At 30.2% G+C, this 22,722-nt stretch overlaps 1 protein-coding gene across 1 annotated transcript in view; it reads right to left on the minus strand.

Moving 5' to 3' along the window:
- Positions 1–22,722, minus strand: part of LOC110031875 — a 43,601-nt gene that overhangs the window by 3,135 nt on the left and 17,744 nt on the right. Inside the window, exons 4-5 of the mRNA XM_020735299.1 lie at positions 16,525–16,665; positions 9,921–10,018 (exon numbers count right to left, since the gene is read on the minus strand). Coding sequence (XP_020590958.1) covers positions 9,921–10,018; positions 16,525–16,665 — 239 coding nt within the window. The remainder of the gene's footprint in view (positions 1–9,920; positions 10,019–16,524; positions 16,666–22,722) is intronic.

The following is a 22,722-nucleotide window of genomic DNA, read 5'->3' on the forward strand; positions in this document are numbered from 1 at the left end:
GACACTCAATAGGACACAATAGAGAAAAGAGATTCATATAGCCGATCCCAGTTAGTGGAATAAATGCTTGTTGTTGTTATTGTTGTAGCTTTCTTTTGAACAAGCTGCAGATATCCCTTTTTGAGTTTATTTGTTAATATTACAACTTTGTTGAGACCATTAGAGCATAAAAATCAATTCGTTTAAACACCTGCAAAAAATACTTTGACACAGAGGACCAACAAAATTGTGCAAAAATACTAATCATTAAAAATTTCAACTTGTGGAGAAGTACAAATTAAAACAAAGTTTCATTTTTGTGCATCTTCTGAAGGAAAATTCAAGTGCAGATTGGCTAATTCATTTCAGATATCACACTTAAATTGGTATGATATTTGTACTTCATTGCAATTGATGTGCTTTTATCCAATATTACGAATAAAAATTAGATTACATTGTTCATTGTATACTCAAAATTTGAAACTTTTGTCTTCATTTGTTTTTCCATGAATAATCTTACATTTTTTAAAGTCGTCTCAGGGAAACATTGACTTATGTTAAGGTTGATAATAGTGATTACATTCCAAAACATGATTTCATTCATTGCACTCCCATATTAATTATCAAAATTATTTTCACAAAGAATTAAAAAAAAGAATCTAAGCATCCCGACAATGCTTTGTTTTGAGAAAAAAGACCTCTGGTTTGCTTCATAATCAATCTTGGGAGTTAAAATCTTATTAATATAAATGTCTCCATGTTATTTAAAATTATATTTCCAGAATATTTGGTGCCTCAAATCACAATACATCTTTAGTGTTAAGGAAAGGAATTACAATCTTCAACAACCTGATCTCATATTCTGGTGGAAGTAGAAGTTTCAAGATACCTTTTGATGAACATTCCTTGCTCTTGAGCTTCGTTTTCACCCACAAATTCAAATTTTTTTTTTCTAATTTGGCTCTCTTCTGAAATATTGGATGTAAATAATTCTATTTATCACTCATCATCCTGGCTTTCCTTTGGCGGTTTCACCAATATCATGGGCTTTGAGGATAGATCTTCCAACAGCTAAAAACTCCCCTTTGAAAGATCTAAATATTTACTTTATCAATTTCTTTATTCTGATTTATGTCACTCTTAAATATGACAAATTAAGTAGGTCTAGCAATATGGAGTGAAATCTTTGTTAACTTGATGAATTGTGCAGTTCCCCCTCAGTGTCAACTTATTTCATAATGATGGCCAAAAAATCATTCAACAAACTTTTATTTAGATCATTTTCCAAAAAAATTCTATTCCGATCTTGCTCCTTTCATAATCAAGGTTGTACATATTTGAAAATTGTTGGATCAAAAAGGAAGGTTGTAAGGAATTGATTAAATTATAGAAAAAATTACATACCGCCCAATTCCCATGTATTGACACACCCAACACCTAAACTTCAATTTAAAATTTATTACACTTTCACCTATGCATGAAGAAGTAAATATAGCCTTTTAAAGTTAAAATAGTGGTATTTTTTATCTAAAATGACAGATTTCGGTTATAAATGTAAAAAGAAAAATTTAGATGTTTGGATATGTAAATTCATAAGAATTAGGTGGTATGTATGTAAATGCCCCTAACTTATAATGGAACATTTTCTATACCCATAATAAGAATTTCAATGAGAAGACTCAACTCTAGAAAAGACATCATATCCTGGCTGAGAAAGACAAAATTAATTTTGGATGACTTAATAGCACCGAGCTTGAGGCTGAATCGGGTCTGTGTCTCCTGAAGTTATGGAAGATTATGAAAAAGAGAATTTTTGGCTCAAAAATAAATTGGAGAAAATTTGTTAGCACGAGTGGCCTAAAGTAAAATAATAGTGGAAAAATGATCACGGCAACTCTTTCTTTCATAGAACTAGCTTTTATACGAGAAATAATTTATAAATCAGATAAAACTGAAAACTCGGGTTATTTCTAATCAAGTTGAAAATAGGGTTATTTCTAATAAAGAGAAAACTTAGCTCTAACTTATTTACTGAAGTAACAGCAAACAAATTTAAAAGCCTTCTACTTTCAATTATCCATATCTCTCAAGATTCTTTTGTTAAAGGTAAAGGTACTTTATATTGTATTGTGAAAACTCACAAATAAATACATTCTATCATCAAAAAGACAAACAGATTTTCAACTTCAAAATGATTTTGAAAAAATATTTGATAGTTGTAAATGGAACTTCCCTTACAATACCCTATTAAAATGATTTTTTCCTCCTAAATTTATCTCTTAGTATGTCTTCTAAACTCATTCAATCTCTCAAATCATTGTTAAGAGCTTGCAGGGTCTTAAACAATTATTATTATCCTTACTAATGATGTACTTAATAACATTTTACAAGGTACTAATAAATGGATCGAAGGCTACCATTACAAATAGCGAGAATCGGCTATAAATAGTTTTCAATACAATGATGATACTCTATTTTTTATTTTCATTTTTTGTTTTCTTTTTCTAATCAAGCTCTTATTCTTAAAACATTTTATCTATGTATATTTGAAGAAATTAGTGGCTTAATATTGATAACTCTAAAAAGTTAAATATTCAGCTTGGAAAAAGAAAAAAAAATATTTGTGTGCTCTTCTTGCCAAGAACTTGGGTTTTGTTCTTTAACACAATTCTTCAAGTATTGGGGTACTACTCTAGGTTCCAAAAGCCAACAAAGGACCTTATGGACCATCTCATGAACAAAAGACAATCAAAACTCTCTTCCTGAAAAAGAAAAAAAAAACTTTTCCATTGAGGGTGTTGAGTTGTGCCAATCAACTATATGCTCTCTTCCATTCCTCCCTATTATTTCTCTATATTTTGGATTCCAACTTAGTCTGTCTAGAAAAATGATGGGTCGCATTTATTTTGAAAAGAGAGTGATGAAGTGAGTGGTCTCAATCTCAACAAGTGATAAAAATTTGTAGGCCAAAAGAGGTAGCCTTGGCATTAAAGGCCTGTGTACAGTCAACTTGTCCCTCCAAGATAAAAGGAATTGGTAGTCAATTCTTCTTAATAGAAGATTTATATTGGAAATATTGTCCCTAGTAAATATTTTAGCAACCTTGCTCCTTCGGATTTCTGGTTAAATAACACCAATCAATGCTCCAACCTTATTAAAGCATCATTGAAAACTGCTTACCCTTTTTTTCTGAATTTTTTGTTTTTGGAAAATTCAAAATTGCATGAATACCAACCTTCAAAAAGCCATTGGAACAATAATTCCTCTCTCATTTGTCAATTTAATGATCTCCTTCTCTACGGACCATTTAGCAATATTGTGGCTTTATCCATTTACTTTCACCAATTGCGGGCGAGAGTTCTAAAAAGCGGCCATGCTTTTAACCTTCAAAATAAGGAATTATTTAATCTACTATCAACGGGCTGAGATTAGAACTTGATCATGATATTATGCATTGGCCTTCCCTCTCGTGTGGTGTTTTCTTTGGGCACGCCACCCCTTCTTTTCAAATGGATGGTTATGTTTGTCCTCAAGCAAGTGTAATGCCTAGTTCTTTTTTTTGGAAGAACATTGAGAATAGTAACTGTCTAGTGTCAACTCCATTGAACTTACATTAGTCAAATTAGTGTTTAAGATCCCGTGAGCATTCAGGCATTAACAAAGTTGAAAAGGAGAGAAAAATGAGAGGGAAGCGGAAGAGGAAGAGTGAGGAGTCATCCGATAGGCTCCATCAGTAGAGAACGATCTCACAAGCAAAAGCAAAGGTGCACGAGTGTGTCTAGGAGGGAGCGACAATAGGCAATGGTGCTCGAAATTGAGCTAAGAAATGCACCCGATCAAGTAATTTGAGTTGTTGTTGTGCTCTTGTGGTTGGGCTTGTAGTTAGTGTGTGAGCCAGGTGCATGCATGTCGGAGAGGAGGTGAACATATAGCACCGATTGAACTGAGCTTGTGCAGAATCGAATGAGCAAGAAACTTTGTCGTGCAGTGCGGCCAAGGGAGCTATTGCGCAAATTAACTAGTGTGAGGACCGAGGACTCTATCGAGTAAGCAGCGAGGACGTGATAGCTAGCAGTTGATTCCGTATCTAAGATAATGATTGTGAGCATAGGGTGTTCCATTGCTAGAACTATTACTCTTATTCTTCTTTGTGAAAGGTAATCCTAAGCATGATCCAATTTATTTTCTTTTTTATTGAAAGCATACTTATTAATTTGTCATATTAAATTATTTATTTCACAAAAAATAAATTGGAAGTGAGGTCCAGCATGATGAAGACTTTAGTTCTTGCTATTGGAAGGTAAACTTAATCTTAAATTGAGATTTCTTGATGTTTTTTCAAGGCAATTTGATTTAGAATGATAGGTTAAGGTTTAATGCAAGAAATTATTAAATGTAAGAGCTAATCCAAGAGTATGATATAGAATAACAGTTATTATTATTTTTGTATAAATATAGGTAAACATTTAAGCATTGTAATGTGTAAGACTATTTGGGATTTTTGTTATAAAATTATGATTTACCATTCTAATTATATATATTTATGAATATAACGAAAGGATATATTATTGTTAAGTCTTTTAATTTTAAATAATGTAAATTCACATGTAATTCCAACTTATTTATGTATAAATAAGAGTTTAATTAACAAAGTTTCCATAATCAGATGATGATTTTTATTAAATTTATGTTTAAATAAGACAATTATTTTAATAAATAATGTCAATATTTTAGCATAAAATTGTTTCATTTTATAAATAAAAATATTAATTCTAATAATTAGAATATTTTAAAGTATTTCAAGATATTGCTTCATTGTAGAGAACGACTAAACATTTCCTAGGAGACCAAGAATAGGAAAAGTATGAGTGATTATTGTCGCATAAAAGCGAAGTGATACTAATTAAGTATTAATGAGAGAGATACATTTAAATATTTATAATTCATTTAATTTTTCTTATTACAGGTGTATTTTATATATGATTTATAGTATTTGGCAAACGTCACATTGATATTAAAGTTAAAAGCTTAAAACAAAATTTTAAATTTAAGATGGGTAATTACATTGCTAAATTAAATAATTAATTCCTACTAAACCTCATGCATTTAACCAATATGTTTTTAACATATGTTCTCCATGTATTAACATGTTGTATAATGATCTCTGATGATTTACTCTGCTTACTACTTGATATGTCATATTATTAAAAAGAAGTATACATGTTATTTTTACTTCATCAATGTTTATCTAATAATTTTACCTCTGAGGAAAACATTAGCTTCTCACAGCAAGACACATATATTCTTACAAGATGAACTATAATTATTAATAGACAAACAAAATATTGTATGTAACAGTGAATGTAAATGAAAAAGTTGTGTATATAAATGTTTGCATGTGCATGATGATAGAAGGACTTGGCGCATTAGTTGAGGACGCTAATATATCATCACACAATGTCTTCTCTACTAACACAAATAACAGTTAGATAATAGTGGAAATAATACCCAAACTCCACCATGCATATTGTGTATGTATCGGGCAGAGATGAGCATGAGTATTTTCCAGCTCAAATAATACAAGACATGTTCTAGGATCCACTTATGCCGACTGAGTACATATTGTTTAGGAGTTAGTCAGGCTACGTTTAAACGGTGCCCCAAAAATGGATGTATTAATATAAAATATAAAAGAAATAAGTGAGAAATATTAATTTCAGTAAAAACCTAAATTAAAATGTAACCATATAGATATAATTTCTTGCATATTTTAAATTAATAACTAGCATAAATAATACTCATATTTTTTTAGTACCGTGATTTAAGATTGTAATTATCCCACTGAGTTTTTTAAAAAATTATTACATTATTATTTAAATAATATAATAAATGACTGAACAGTGCTATTATCAGGATCCAAAGAAAATTGGAGGATGAGTGTTACGTAGTCGATAATCAATATAGAATTTTTGTAGAAAAATCATGCATCAATCCTTTATGTCATTATGTAAATGTTAGGGTGTCCTCTAAAAGTGACGTATTGCGTGACCTAAATACGATGAAAACTATGCAAGGAGTGTTGCCCAGACGCCCGTGTATAGTATTAAATCAGCAAAAGGTTCCCACATTATGAAAGGTTTCCATCTAATAAGTTAAGTCCATTAGAACTTGAAATATAAGTACTCTCACATGTAAATTAATGAAATTAATAGACATTATGGTTGATAGAAAAATAAATATCATACGCATTCAAGAAAATAAATGAGTTGAAAAAAAGGCTAAAAAGATTAATAGCTTCAGTTTTGAACTTAGGGATTAAGGTAGAAGTTGTAATAGAAATGGTATACGTGTAATCATGCAGAAGAGTTTGAAAGAAAATGCTGTAAAGATTAATAGAATTCGAGATAAAATTATAGCCCTAAATAATATTGTTGATAACAAAAATCTTAATGTTATAAGTGTGTGCTCATGAGGTAGATTTAAATATATATTCAAAAAAAAAAAGGAATGAACTAGAAAAATTAATACAAATGATACCATTTGAAAAAAAAAATTATTGGAGGACATTTAAATGGGCATGTTGATAGATTGGCAGAAGATTTTAGAAATTTTCATTGTGGTTATGGTTTTGGAGAGACTAATGAAGAAGATTGAGTTCTGTTAGATTTTGCTTTAGCTTATGATTTTATTATTGTTAATACTTTATTTTTTTTTAAAAAAAGAATAGCATATTATCACTTATAAGAATGATCCAATAAAACACAAACTGATTATTTCTTATTACAAAAAAAAATCGTCGCAATTATAAAGATTATAAGATCATTCCAAATTTTGATTTTAAGATAAAGGGTTGAAAGATGAAAGATACAATAAAATATTTTCATAAAATTAGATGAAAGCACTTAAAAGACATAACATTAGTTTTAAAAGTAAATTTTAATATCCTAAGTTTGGGTTGTCCATGAAGAAGATAATGTTATGTGAAATAAAATAACAAACACTACTAAGAAATTTGCAAAAGATGTACTTGAAGAATTAATGCTCTAAATAAAAATAGGTGATGATAAAATAATAATGTGCAAATATATGTATATATATATATATATATATAAGAAATTTTATTATTAAAATTAGTTTAAAATGTAAAAATTTAAAGAATTATGAAAAATATAAGAAAACCCATAGGAAGTCTAAGAGAATAATTTGTAATACTAAACATTTTGTTTTTAAGGATATTTTTAATATATTAGATACTAAAGAGAATGAAAATATATGCATAAAATAGTCAAACAAATAAATAAGACAAGCAAAATTTAATTCAACTATATTAAGAATGAATATCAAAAATGTATTTTTCATAGATGAGGATATTCAACATAGATTTGTGAGATATTTTGATAAATTTTTTGATGAAAATTTTGAAAATACGATAGACTTTAGTGATCTTAATATCATTAATAATATTAACATTAATATATATATATATATATATATATATATATATATATATATATTTACAGTTGCATGAGTAAAATGAAACTTGACAAGGCTTTAAAGAAAATAAAGAGTAATAAATAAATAGGACCTCGTGGTATTCCAATAGAAGTGTGAAAATATTTAGAAAATTTGAGAATTTCTTGATTTACTAATTTTTTAATATTATTTTAAAAACTAAAGATGTTTGAGGAGTGGAAGAGTATTTTGATCCTTATTTTTAAGAATAAAAGGGATGTACAAGAACGCGCAAATTATAGAGGAACGAAATTAATGTGTCATATATTAAAATTATGAGAAAGAGTAATTGAACATAGGTTAAGACGTGATACAAAAATTTCTCAAAATTAATTTGGATTTATGTCGGGCAAGTTTACTAAGAAAGTTATATATTTATTAAGGTTTTTGATAGAGAAATATAGAGAGAATAAGAAGGATCTAAATTTTTTTGCTGATTTAGAAAAAACTTATAATAAGGTTCAAAGAGAAGTTCTTTGGAGAGTTGCAAAAAAGAAAGATGTTGATATGCCTTATATTTCAAGTAATGAACGATATGTATACTAGAGTTGTTGCTTGTGTTCATATAGAAAGATGATTGACTAAGTATTTTCCTATTTCAGTTGGATTACATCAAGAATCAGTTGTAAGGCCATATCTTTTTGATTTAGCTATGGATGTTCTTACTTGACATTTGCAAGAGGATGTACCTTGGTGTATGTTTTTCGATGATGATATTCTTCTTGTGGATAAAACTGGAAAAAAAGTTCAGAATAATGGCCGAATTGTGTGATAGTAAATTATAGCTTAGAGTTAAGGGAAAATTTTATGAGATGGTGGTGAAACGTGCAATGTTTTATGACGCAAAATATCCATCGTGCAATGCTTTATGATCCATCTGGTGGTGAAACCGTGCAATGCTTTATGTATGATCCATCTGGTGGTGAAACGTGCAATGCTTTATGATCCATCTGGTGGTGAAACGTGCAATGCTTTATGACGCAAAATATTGGCCTGGATCCATCCACACATACATACATACACACATACATACATACATACATACAAACATATAGTTTGCATTCGATTGCATGTTGGATGCTTAGCATTGTTTTAAAGAGCTTTCACAATTCTCATCAACCATATTCAACTGTGAGTAAAATTGATAAAAAAAAACTCTCATTTAATATGCTTAGGTGTCCCAATTATGAAAACCAGGAATATGAATATTTTTTCAAAAATAATTCAAAAGCTTCTTTAAAAAATTATATAGGCGATAAATCATATGCATAACTTTAATTATATACAAAACCAAAAAGTTGGGTACAATGGACACAAATGTAAAAACATGCACGTACAATATCAGTTAAATATAAATTTTAAGGTAATATATATAAAGTATTTTTGGAACATGACAATATATTTTCTTTATGCAATACAACTATTGGGTAAATACCAATTATGGTTATAGCTTATTAAGTACACGGTATACCTTAATTTCTCAATTGAAGACGTAAGCCCTTCAAATAAAAAAGTCTAAGAATATGACGAGCAGTTTCTAGTTTAGTAAAGCAACAACTAAATAATATCTGCTTAATAATTTCTTGTGTTATTGGAAAAATTCATACTTATCAACTCAGAAAATTCAATCAGTCAGAAATCCCAATGGAGTAAGATTATTCACTTGTTATGGTTATCAAGTCAGTCATGTTACCATATAATTCAATAATGATACTCATTTTACAGTCATAATCATCTTTATAATTAACCTTATGGCCCTTAGCCTAATTAGAAGAATTATTTAAGTTAAGAATATAGAATAGATTACAGTAGATAAATAGATATTAATCTTTCTTAAGTTATATATGACTGTCTGATTGATTCTTATTGACTTACATAATTGTGCTATATCCAAATAAATTATACAAGATTTCATAGCTTTCTTTCCCTCAAATAAATTTATTTAAACAAACATTGTTAACATTTTACTTTTCCAATTTTCAAATAAAATACTGGTGCAAAGGCAAGGGCATCTGTCAGCACAATAAAACTTATTTGCTGGAGAAAGAAATGCAGCTTGTGTGATAAATAGGAGCATTTAATAGTTTCATATTGCACAATTAGCAAAGGAATTAAACATGCCACAATAGCCATAAGAAGAAAGATAAAGGATACCAAAATAATAGGGGCATTTACATGCATACCACTCAATTCCATTGCATTAACATTTGTAACACCTAAGCTTTACTTTTTTACATTTATACAACCCAAATCTTTCATATTACATCAAAAATACCACCATTTTAACTTTATAAAAAAATAAAATACATGTTTTCATGCATATATAAGGTGGTATATATGTAAAAATTGAAGTTTAGGTGTTAGATATCTAAACACAAAAGAATCGAGTGGTGCGTTTGTAAAACTTCCTAAAAAAATATACAACTTACTCGTTAAAATCACGTTGTGCGTCGAAAAAATGTACAGGAGTATCCAGGCCATTGTCATATTCAAATGCAGCTTCAAGGGCTTCAAGAAAGTGAAACCTCTAGAAATAAAAAAGAAAAAATTTCAATCACACGAAATATTAGGCATAACACTTGTACTAATGATATCGCCATCATTAACCAAATGGATAAGAAAATTCATCAAGAAAATAGTTTGCATATGTTAAATAAGAAATAATGATGGGTCATTTACATACATACAACCCAATTCTTATGTAGTACATATCTAACACCAGAAATTTTCTTTTTACATTTATACCACCAAAATCCTTCACATCATATAAAAAATACCACTATTTAACTTCCAGAAAGTGAAATACACCGTTTCATACTTTAAATTTATGTAAAAAATGAAGTTTAGGTGTTAGATATATCAATACATAGGAATTAAGCGGTATGAATGTAAATCTTCCAATAATGATATGGTCAAACAGAGGTGATATTCCAATCTGACTAAACAAATTGAAAGGAACCCTTATGAAAGGAGAATTAAAACAATTAATACTTTTCTAGAAGGATCAACAATAGGTAAGAAATAATGAAATACACATCTATTTAATGCTAATCACACTAATAAACATGAAAAACTACTGGTGATTGTTCATCAGTTAAAAGGTTGTTTTGTGATATAAATGACACATTTAGGCTGCTGGTAAATTTTAGGGAACTTTGATGTACTCAACAAATTGTTGTGGCACCCGAAAAATGCAACTATATTAAGAAAATATCCTTTGAAAACAAAGTCATAAAACTCCGACAGCAAAAACAATGGAGGCAATTATCAAAAGGGAAATATAAACAACAAATCAAAACATAAGGTTGTTATCAATCCATTACATAATATGCATACAGAATATTATTATGGATTATTTTAGCTGTTGTGCATTATTTCTAGCATATTTACTAGTTTTTTATTGCATCTAATTTTCACGAAAAGTAGGCAATCATTAGAACTTTTTTTATTTCATTTAGCAACAATAATAATTATATAAAATACGAAATCCTCTAGAATTTCAAACCAATGGTCAAACTCCCTCCCTCACACTCTAAATTTCCAAAAACTAAAAGGGCTATTTGGTGGCCTGTAAAAGAATAGAGAGTAAATAGAGTGTTGTATATTCAATTTACAGTGTATTCTAAATACATATGGATCATTTAGTCGTCTATAAAGTAAATGAAGGAGAATTTTTTTTCTTTTTTTTTTGATTAAGTGCATCCAGAGTAAAAAAAAGCAGCAGATTCTAAATACTGAGAGTTATTTGGTTATCAGTAAAGTAAATATAGAGACATTATTTTTCCTAATTACTAGTTATATAACATGTAAGTTTTATAAATTTACATATTTAATATTTAATACACATTTATTTAAATAAATTTTATAATAAAATAACATTAAAATAAATTTTATTTTAAATTAATTAATTTTATTGATCATTTTATATAATTTTAAAACTTGGGAGTAGCATAAATAAATATAAAGATTTGATTTAGAATACAATCGAATTAGTAATTCATATATTATACCCCTCTCAAAAAAAATTTAAAAGTAGGTCGCAATTAGATATTAATGTGCAATCGTTACTATGCAAGCTTATACAGATAGTTTCTTAATTTCTCGAAAATCAATTTCAAAGAAAAATAACAAACGAAAGAAAATTCATTGAAATGAACAGCATCAAGATAAAATTTTCGAGAATAGTAGAGTTGTGAAGTACGGTTAAACAATAGCACAATAGCGTTGGCATCTGTCCATAATTTCAATTAAATTCTAATTGATATGCTGTATTTTTCACAAGTTTATAGAAAGAAAATATGGAGAGTGGAAAATCAGGCACAATGTTGCTATTTTCCACATAATTTGTTTGTTTCTTCACAGAATTGAACAAGTTTGATATCATTGGAAAGCTAACAAAATTTATTACAGCTTTTATGCTAATCATTCCAACCAAATTCGAGAAGATACCCTATAATTCTCAAACACATTCGCAAAACCAAAATCAGACTTGGAAAAGCCAAACTTATTTCACTATTTCAAACATAACGCGCTCGTTTCTTGACGGAATTGAACTATTTTGGCATCACTTGAAACCTAAAAAAAAGTTATTGCAACTTTTATGCTAATCATTTTTTGCCAATTTTTTAGGACACAAGCTACAAGTTTTTACAGGGATTCAAACAAACAAAATCTTCCCTGAAAAATCTGACCCTATGTCACTGTTTCAGGCAGAATGTACTGGTTTCTTGACAGAATTAGATGATTTTAATATGATTGAAAAGCTAACGAATTCTCCACAAATTTTATATCATGCATTCCAACTAATTTTGAAAAGAATCACTACAACAAATATGTTTGGAAAAAAGAAATCTACATTTGGAAAAAAGAAATCAATAATTAGTCAAATATCTAAAAAGAATAATAGCATTCTAGTATTAGCGTTATCAATCATTCCTTGCACAAATCATGCCTCGCATTGAAGTTTCATTCTACAACACCATGAAAAATCATTCTGGTTGTCAACTACATATCATAGCTCATAACTACTGATTCAATGCTCGTTAAAAAAAGATAAATGTAAACATTTATAATAGCATAAACAAACAAAGCATTTGTAGTACGTTACAACACTATTTCAAACAACAATACCTTCTGAATGTTCATCGCATCCAAAAAATTGACATATAAACAAAACATATATTATCTAAATGGCCTAATAGACAAGAGCAAAATATCAATATAGAAAGGACATTGCAGTACAAACCAAAAACTCGTTGTCCAAGAGTTGGTTAAAATAAACTACTATGCACAATCATAATCCATGAAAGAGGTGGCATTAAAACGTCTGTGATAACTTCCCATCTAAACTTAGCAAATCCAATATTCTATGAAGTGGCAGAGGAAGCAAAACTCTGTTATCCCCACAAACATCATTAATCATTTCCATAATACTTTAGAACACGCACAAGAAACAAATAATCTAATGAGCTTTAAAATTACAGGCTATTGCATCCTAGCAAAACACATAAATACTTCGTTCTACTATTCAATCAATCTCCAGAAGACAAACAAAAAAAAATTAATAATCTAGTTAAGCATTAAAATGATGCTCTACTGCATCCATCAGCCACAAAAAAACACTATATATTTTAACATTTCATCAATCCTAGGTAAAACGCAAGCATAACCCGCCATCCTCCTTCAGCTTCTATTTTATTTTTCAACATATGTTTAGTCCTTTGATGTCATGCTCCCGAATGTCTCTCGGTGCAAATTTGAATATCCAGGATACTCACTAACATTCTAGCAACATATTATTCAGTTAAATAATCACCATCCAATATAAGGATTAATTTCACAATTTAATGAAAAGGGAATTGCAAATTATGCAGTTACAATAACAATTCGACAACAAAACAACAAACAAGCCCCCAAACTAAATTTCATCATTTGTAGCTCAGTTCTGGATCAAGCTCAAGTTCAAACATCTGAACAGTGTATAGTTGCTAACAACAATAGACATTGAGATGAAATTTTAATTTGAATTCCTAGAAAAAATTGCATAAAGCTAGACATCACAATAAACTTCTTTTTTCCCCCTTTATATTTTTCCATGTTCCGTAAGCAGATTTTACTTTTCTGCAGTGTTAACTTTCCTAGTTAAATAAGCTTCATATATCTCCACCACAAGCCGGGGATCCTTGTCCAAAAGCTCCTTGTACTTCTTTTTCAATTAATGCAGATATGTTCTCTAAGATTGAAGACGAAGCAGTTTCAATCAATTGCTTAGCATGGTGCTGATGAGCAAAGGTGCAGCTTGCAATGGCATTCTCATTCTGTACTTTGGAAATCATAAATTTTCTCGCAGAAAGAATTGAGATGTTTCACTTGGTATTTCTTGGCAAGAACCAATAGATCAAAAGCAATCTGCTCATCAAGTAGAGCTTCTGCAGTGTACAAGCGCGTACAAGTACTAGACGAAAGAGTGAAGAAATTCATAGGAGACATTATAGATTTTAATCATGCAGCTATTCTTCTCTTCAATCTGGGTCTCCAGCATTACTTCAAAGACAGAAGACATGCTAATCTAACAAGGACGGAGGAAGGTGCGGCTAAGGCTGGTTGGATCTACCAAGCGAAAAGTATTGAGTGTACTAAGGGCTGTGAATTTCGGCAAAGGGCATAGGGTAAAGACTGCAAAGGCTTTAGATTCAATCTCAAGTACTGTCCCCTCAAGCGGAAAGTAATGGAGGGATCTACAAAGGCCAGTGGCGGAGGGGCATCATGTGTATTCGAGGCCTGCAAAGGCTACCAAAATAGTGGAGAACAGATGTCTTGAAGTTCAAAGGCTATGAAAGGGGGTCTTGCGACGAGGAGCAGAGGGCTTGAATGCATACTGGATTTCTGAATGCCTGAGAGCTGTAGGGTAATCCGAATTCACTCGAATCAAGCAGGTTTTAAAGCCATGTAGAAACATTCTCTCCATTTATTAAGAATACCTCAAAAAATATAATGCATTACATTTACTTTGCCCCAAACAATAAAAAAGTCAAATACCAAATAGCCCCAAAATCAAATGCATATTCCATGAGAACTAAGAATGTAAAAATAAAGAAAGATTCATCAACAAAAGCCCATAATCAATAATCGCACAAAAATTATCATTTTTTACATCAATTTTGTTGTCAGAGACATTTCCTAGAATTTTTCACCATGTATATTTTTCATTCCACATCCTCCAAATTTTTATTTGCTTCCTCATCAAAAATACATGTTGCATTTGTGTTTACCACCATAAGTTCCTCTTTCATGGCAGTTATCATGAAAGTTCAAAAATGTATGGTAATAGATGAATCCAAAGTATCTATCTACGTTGTCTTTCCTTGCCTCAAAAAACACATGCTCATGATTTAGGAGATAATAACCAAAATTCTACCACTATCTCCTCTGTAGGCACCAGATTTTGAACAAATGTTTCTTCCACGAGTCTTTATGGGAAGAATTTTATTGTTCAAGGGGAGTTGATGCAGTAGAAGACATGAACCAAGATAAATTTGTATTATTTTAGCTATTTTGAATTATTTATAACATTATTGTTTTCTTCTTATTGGATTTAGTTTTGACAAAAAAAAGAAAATCTAAAAACATCCTTTTCATTAGAACTATTTTTATTTTATTATGATAGGATTTTATTGAATTAAAAATTAAATCAGTTTGAATTATCGATTTAACCTGATTTCTATAAAAGAGGATAGGAAACATCATATTTATCACTATTTGATTAATTAATTAAAACTAAGCCACCTTTTCCTCATCCATTGTCATTTCCATCTCTCCTTTCAATTTTTTTTTTCACTTCCCAATTTGAAAAAAAATTAGAACCATCTCCTTCCTGCATGAATCACCAATTCTAAGAAACTTGGTCTCCATTTTCTATAGTTTTATATTGCCAATTTCTTCTTCCTTTAACAGCTGAAATAGTTTCAAGTTGTTTCCATGCTTTTATATTGATATTAATTGATTAATCAATTATAAACTATTTATGATTAGTAAAAAATTTATAATTATATAAAAAGTTTGCACTTTATGCATGAAGCTCCCACAATACAAGGTATCGGAAGGGAATGTTGTACACTTGTGTACAGTCTGCAGAGAGATTTTCATAAATTAAAATATGAGACCTTTAGGATACAATAAAAGCAAATTAAACATTACATTAGGGTCTTCCTATGTAAAATCTTATAAGAATATAAAAGCAATAATATATTCATTTTAGACATTTTGCAAGCTCATATAAATGTCAACATTTTTTTACAAAATATCACTCTTGTAGCAATTGAAACAATAATTTTAACATGATTTGGCACAAAAGTCATCAAATTTACTCGATAACACTGCATCAAAAAACGTTGCATAACACACCACAGTAAAAGACAGCAATGCCAAACAAATTTTTATTAGTACACAATTCTTATATATTTACATATCTCACACTTAAACTTCTATATTTACACGTGTAACACTCAAATCTTTAATATCACATAAAAATAGAACTACTACCACTTTTTAAAATTAAAATACACATTTTCAGTTAAAAGTTTAAAGCAACAAAGTGCTATGTATGTAAATATGAAAGTTTAGGTGTGAGATACATAAATACATAAGAATTGTATGCTACATATGTAAATTTCCCATTTTTATTTTTAGGCTTGCTAGGACAGTCATGAAGATGAACAGGCATTAAAACTAGAGGTTATTATGACGCAAAGGATAAGAAATTCACAGGTAATATGGCATAAATTAAACAATACAAATAAATAAAATAAAATACTTATAGCACAACTAATTCACTTCAGGTTGGGATAAATTCCATTCTTGTAGAAAATGCCACCAAATGTCAGATAAGAATGGAAAATTTCATTTGTGCTTATAAAAACAATGAAGAAACAAAAACTCACTGCAAAAAAAAGTTTGCAAAGTATCGCATTTTATATTGATGAAAAATATATAAAATGTTACCAATTCAAAAAAAAATGCTCACAACTAAATTACCTCTTCCAAACTCATGGTAGGCCTACTAATGTTTCTCCTTAAACGGCCAGCTCGATTTTCTGTTCGTGATCGTGAAGTCTGCCTTGTAGATGAATTAGGAAATATTGGTCTTCCCAACAAAGGAGGAAGGGAGGCCTCTCTCTGAATATCATTACAATAGATGAATACATTATTAACAAGTATAAAAAAAAATGAGCATTCAAGTTTTCCTAAAATGAGTTGGGAGAATGAAAAAAAAAATCAGCCTGCTATTATCAGAATTCAGTTAAAACAGGAAAAGCAAATTTAAGATAGATTAATCGCCGCTAATGAGCACTAACTCCATGGTGCCTCAAAAGTTTAAACGATAGTTGTAGGCACTAACTGAACGCCTTAAGCCTTCAATAGTGATTCATATTTTTTAAATAAGAGCACCTTGGAGTGCCTTAATGGCACCTTTGCTCACCAAACAACACTTTGCATCATTGCAATCTCAGGCAATTTTCTAAACTCTTTTCGCGTATTTTTTTCATTGTCTGACATATCATGAGAATTGTTAAATACACAAACTAATATAATTTTACATATAACATGTGGGAGGGGATGTGTTTACACTGGAGAAGGAAGCAGCCTGAGATATTTTGCAATCCAGGAGAAGAAGGCGAAGGGCTGAGGATGGCAGTTGATTCCCTTGCAGAAAATCCACTGGACCTCATATGAGGTATGGTGATGTCTCTATTAAGGAGAAGAGAGGGAGGTAGGCAATGGAAGACATACAAAGAAGGTGGAGTATATGGTTTGGTTTTGTATTTTGTAGCCCACATCCAAAGTGGCATAGTGCAGTGAGTGGAGGAATCCAACTTGAAGGCAAAATGTACAAAGTTTAGGGAATGCCCGCCTCATCATACCAAGAAGAATGGGCATAGGAGGAAGGAGAAGAAAGGACAGGATTCATCCTTTTCGGACATGCATTTAGCTTGAATAGCGTGGATCAAAAGTTTGAGAAAGATGTTCCCTATTTATTTTGGAGCAATGGCATTTATAAAGAGAAGGTTTTCCTCGAATTGGTTGTTTTAAAGAGATGTTGTAATGTCTTTGAAGTGAAGTTCAATCCTTTTCATCCTTTGTCAAGATTTGCAGTTATCCATGGAGGGCATATGAAGCTCACCTATGGACTTCGGGTAGGACATGAGTCTGACTGTACTATAACTAGATCACTAAAGGGTTGTTTGGCTACAGTGAAGATTTAACTAAAGTTGGTTATACTAAATCCTAGAGGGGGGTTAGATCCTAAAAATTTTTCAATATGATAGAATTTAAATCCAATTAAATCGTGATGTACTGTTTGCAAACTTAGGATTTAAGTTTGTTAGTTTAAGTTGAATTTAGATACTAATCTTTAATGAATGATTTGAAATAAACTGCAGAAATAAAACATGATTGACATTAAACATTTTCACAATAAGCTCAACAATTAGATTAGAGTCATCTCATTCGTGACAATTTAAATTAAAAATAAAGTCTTTATTACATAGAAGTCCATAAAACAAAGAACATTGTGAGTATCTAAAAGCCAAAAGATAATAGGCCACAATATTCTTCTATTATTATGCAAATGATTAGCAAATGATCACGTCCAGTGGCGTATTTACACCATTTTCTGTGAGCATTTTTTATCTAAGAAATTCAAATAGAGTTAGTTTGAATTAAAAAATCCAATGACCAACAAGTGCATTCCCATATATTTGCAACAATTAAATGCCGCCCTGCATCCCCCTTTGCCCAATTGATGCATGCATGTTGTGGTTTTCATCATTAGCAGTTACATCAACCAGCTTGCTATCATGTTACATTTCAATATGAGACATATTAAATAAAGGTCACCGCCATGAAAAAGCCAAAAAAATAATACAGTGCTGCACAAGAGGACAATATTCGCTTGGACATTGATCGAAATTATCGCATATGAGCTAGCAGTTAGAATGTTTTCTTACAAATGTCAGATATTCTTTTGAAAATATAATGTAACTGGGCATGACGGTAGTTGTGCAACTCATATGTTACTGAATATTTACAACATGTGCCTCCCCTGCACTCGCTCAAATGATAACAATATTCTCGAAAGGGAGTCATAAGTTTATTAGTGTTAGTCATACCCTGAGTCAACTAGATAATATAGTCCTTCAAATACTTGAAATGCCCCCTCCACTAGCCATCATAACATCCTCATGACTGAGGCAAATCCCTCCCACTACACATGATGTAGATTGGGTTGTAAACGAGCCGAGCTTGAGCGAGCTCAGGCTCAGCTCGTGTTCGGCTCGTTCGAAATTGTTCGTGTTCGAAATCGGCTCGTGTTCGAAACCGGCTCGTAAACAGTGTGTTAGTGTTCGACTCGAAATTGGCTTAGTTAAAATTAAACTGAAAAAATAGATATAGAGTGCTAGATTTGAACCTGGACCAAATGTATGCAAAAAAAAGTCGCATAACCACATTACCACAATAACAATTACTATTTAAACTTAGATATAAATATATATAATATATTATTATATAAATAATTATATCATTTTTTATTTCGAGCTAAAACGAGCTGAACACGAGCGAACAAAGAGTTGTTTGTGTTCGGCTCGTTTATAATTCGAGCTTTAAAAACTTGTTCGTATTTGACTCGTTCACATAACGAACGAGTCGAACACAAGCTACTTTAAGAGCCGATCACGAGCTGTTTGCGAACAACGAGCTTTTTTGACAACCCTAATGTAGACAAATTGGAGACCAAACGAGACCGCCACCATCACATTTCACAAAGTGAATCCCTTTCTATTTCGATATTGATTTTGCAACCCTTGACCAACAATTACAAGTATAAGTGTAATATTTAATGCCCCGACCATATTGCTAAAGAATGGATAGAATTATGAATTTGCTATTTTGTAAGAATAACACATAACTTCGATTGGAGGTAAATTAACAAGCTCATCCGTCAATAACATAATTACTTGCAAGGTATGGCTGAAATACCAACAAAATGTTTCCAATACATTTTGGATAAACTCATGCAATTGTCTATAACTATGGGCACATGCAACAACTCTAAGAAATATCTTGAATTGTTTAGTTGTAATCTTTTTTTTTCTTGTCAATAAATAGTTCATGACTAATTAAAATATCATAAAGCTACACAAATGCCACTAATGGTAGCGTAAATTTATTGTAGGAGGGCAAATAATGATCAACCAAAATATCACGTAAATATTCATGTCCGGTCTGCGAAGGAATTCCTCTTCATCTAAAGAACTATGAGCGTGTTGACATCAACTCACAAGATAGCGACAAAATAGATGAGTAAGACTATATATAAGAAGGTTACCAATTTTATTTCATCCAATCTCATCAACTAATACAAAGATGTGTAACTCCTCATCCCAAACCCAATCACTCCTATTGGACAAATTGGAACATCCCGAAGTCAGCCATAATGTTTTTAAACCTTGTCATAACTGCCTTTGTGTAAGATGTGTCTAATCTTCAATTTAATGCACCACAAATTCTTCCAGAGTACAACATTGGTTATATTTCCATACAAATACTACACCATAATCAATTTTCCGAGTACTACATTATGTTGCTCAGCCACCATAGAGTCCGGGTCAAGCTCTTTATTTCACCAACATGGATCGATGAACCTCATCTATAGCATATTGCAAACTCAAACTAACATACCATATTCACTTGCACTTCAAAATTTTCTTCATATCTAGTATTAAGTTTGGTGATTCACACAATAAATGATATGAAAAAAAAGAAATAATACCACAGAATAACTATACTACAAAGTTATTCTAAGGTGTGTAAATTGACCACATAACAATGTACAATTTTTGTGCAAAAAAAAATGTCACTTTCATCTAAATTTTTATTAATCACACATTTGGATGTATGTGGTAAGTACTACACATTCATAGATTCTTAGTTGCTAATATTTTCATGTTGGACAAGGCTACATCAATATTTTGTTTGACTATTAGGTTAAAGAAAATTGATTTTCGTAATCGCATCGACGGTCGCTTTGCTCAAGTTATATAAATAAATTTCTTAAGTGCTATTAACATTTCAGAGCTTGAATCAACTTTTGGGTCATATATTTTCAGTTGCCCTGGTTTTATAGAAAACCATTGTTTGAATAATAAGATTGCATTTGAAAATTTTGAGTATAGGAGAGATGAAATAGTGGATTAATTTAACTAATTTCTGCAAATTCTCAATGAGCTCATTACACGAATTTTTGTTTTTTCTTTAGCTTTTCTTCAATACAAATAAGAAAAAAGTCTATTTATTTAGTGGCCAGAATAATAAAATTAAAGGAAGATGGATCTATCCTTGTTTTACTAAAAGAAACTATTAAAAAATTATTGTACAAAACAAAGCAAGAAAGCAGACAAAATTCCTCTCATCTTAAAATTGCTTTTAGAAAATAGCATGAAATGCTACATGTATAAAACAAATCCCGGCAATTTAAAAGTTCTTATGCATGAAAATAAATTGCAATGACCTTAATTAGTAATTGAACTATATAATGAGGAAGCAATATTAGTGTAAACAATTAAAAGTTTTATTGCATTCATCAAAACATAAATTTAATAAATTTGAAATCCATCATAATAAAAAATTTGATAAAAATATCCCAAGCAATTTTTTTCTCAACCAACTACTAATTGCATTAATTAGCATCTTAATTGAATGTAGTTTTAGACATTTCATTGTTGACCAACCAATAAAAATAATTCCCCAATCAATAGAGAAGTTAGCAGGCCATTTTCTTTGAAGAGAGGTTCATACATTTTATGCATTTTTTAAATGATTTTATAAAAATGTGCCCTAGTAAAATATATTATACTAACAAAAGTGAATTTCCTAAACAACTATCAAGTAAAATGATGATAAATAAGTTGACCAATGGCATGGGTACTTGTTCTACTTCAACCAACAAGCAATCATTCACACATAATATTGCTAAAAAAATCTTAATACAATAAATATATTTGCTCGTGACATCGGTGTAATAAATTAAACTTATTCTTAACTAGGTATTCTATTGAATCAGTTAAGGCAGTATTGTTAAGAATATGAATTAAGCCACAATTTAAATATGAAAGGAGTAATTTAATTGATTGCTTTATGAAGCATTAACAGCTTTCTAATAAAAGAATTGCTTAAAAATGTCCTACAATAATTCAAAATGACATGCTTACACTCAAGATTAGTTTCAAATATCTTTAATTCTTAAATAAACCTTTGAAAGTCAACATTCATCCAATTCCTTAGTTTATATTCTATTATCATGCATGCATCAAATGAAAAAAAAGAGAGGATATACTTTATTTTTTTGGATGATGGAAATATTAGACGTATGATTATATCAATGTGAGTTCACAACATCCTACAAATCAAACATAATTTCAAAGTATTCAGTTAGGAAACAAAATCTGAAAAATAAGGGTACTGCATATGTTTAAATCATACTATAATTAGGTAATAATTATCAAAGACATACAATTTTAAAATGATATACATAGAACTGAAATCATATTACTAGTTAATTAATTTGAGATTTAATAACCAAAATAATAAAAAAAATTGACATTTATTAGCTTTATCCTTAAAGAAACATTGCTAACTATGTTAGTCTAAAACATTGATGCATGCAGGAAAATTTCAATATTCACAAGAATGAACCGTGACCGAAGCTTCAGCAAAAAAAAAAAAAGAAAAAAAAAACATAAAATAAGACAAATTTTATTAATAAAATGACTATCTTCATGAAACCATCCCTATCGTCTTCATAGTAAGCCTTATCATAATTGAGACCGGATAAAGCATGGTTGATATTTTATTGGCATCGCTGCAACTTGTGTAGAGCAATTTACATGCGAAAAAGATTTTTCAAAAAGAGAATACAAACATAGAGTAGTGCCACCTGTGAACAAAAAAAAATGTACATTTTTCATGTCATAACTGCCGACTCACTAACATCTCATTTTTTTACAATTCAATGAGGTTCATATTTTGCATGTGTATTCTAAAAAGAAGTCTCTAAGGCTAAAAAAAAGATAAAAATTCATTGGGGAAGTATTAATCAAGAAAGAAAGAGGAGGAAAATCCACAACCAAATTCAATCCATGCAACAATTAACTTCTCAAAATTCCAATCAGTTCA

Source organism: Phalaenopsis equestris, unplaced genomic scaffold (assembly GCF_001263595.1).
Source record: "Phalaenopsis equestris unplaced genomic scaffold, ASM126359v1 Scaffold000855, whole genome shotgun sequence".
Lineage (NCBI taxonomy): Eukaryota > Viridiplantae > Streptophyta > Magnoliopsida > Asparagales > Orchidaceae > Phalaenopsis > Phalaenopsis equestris.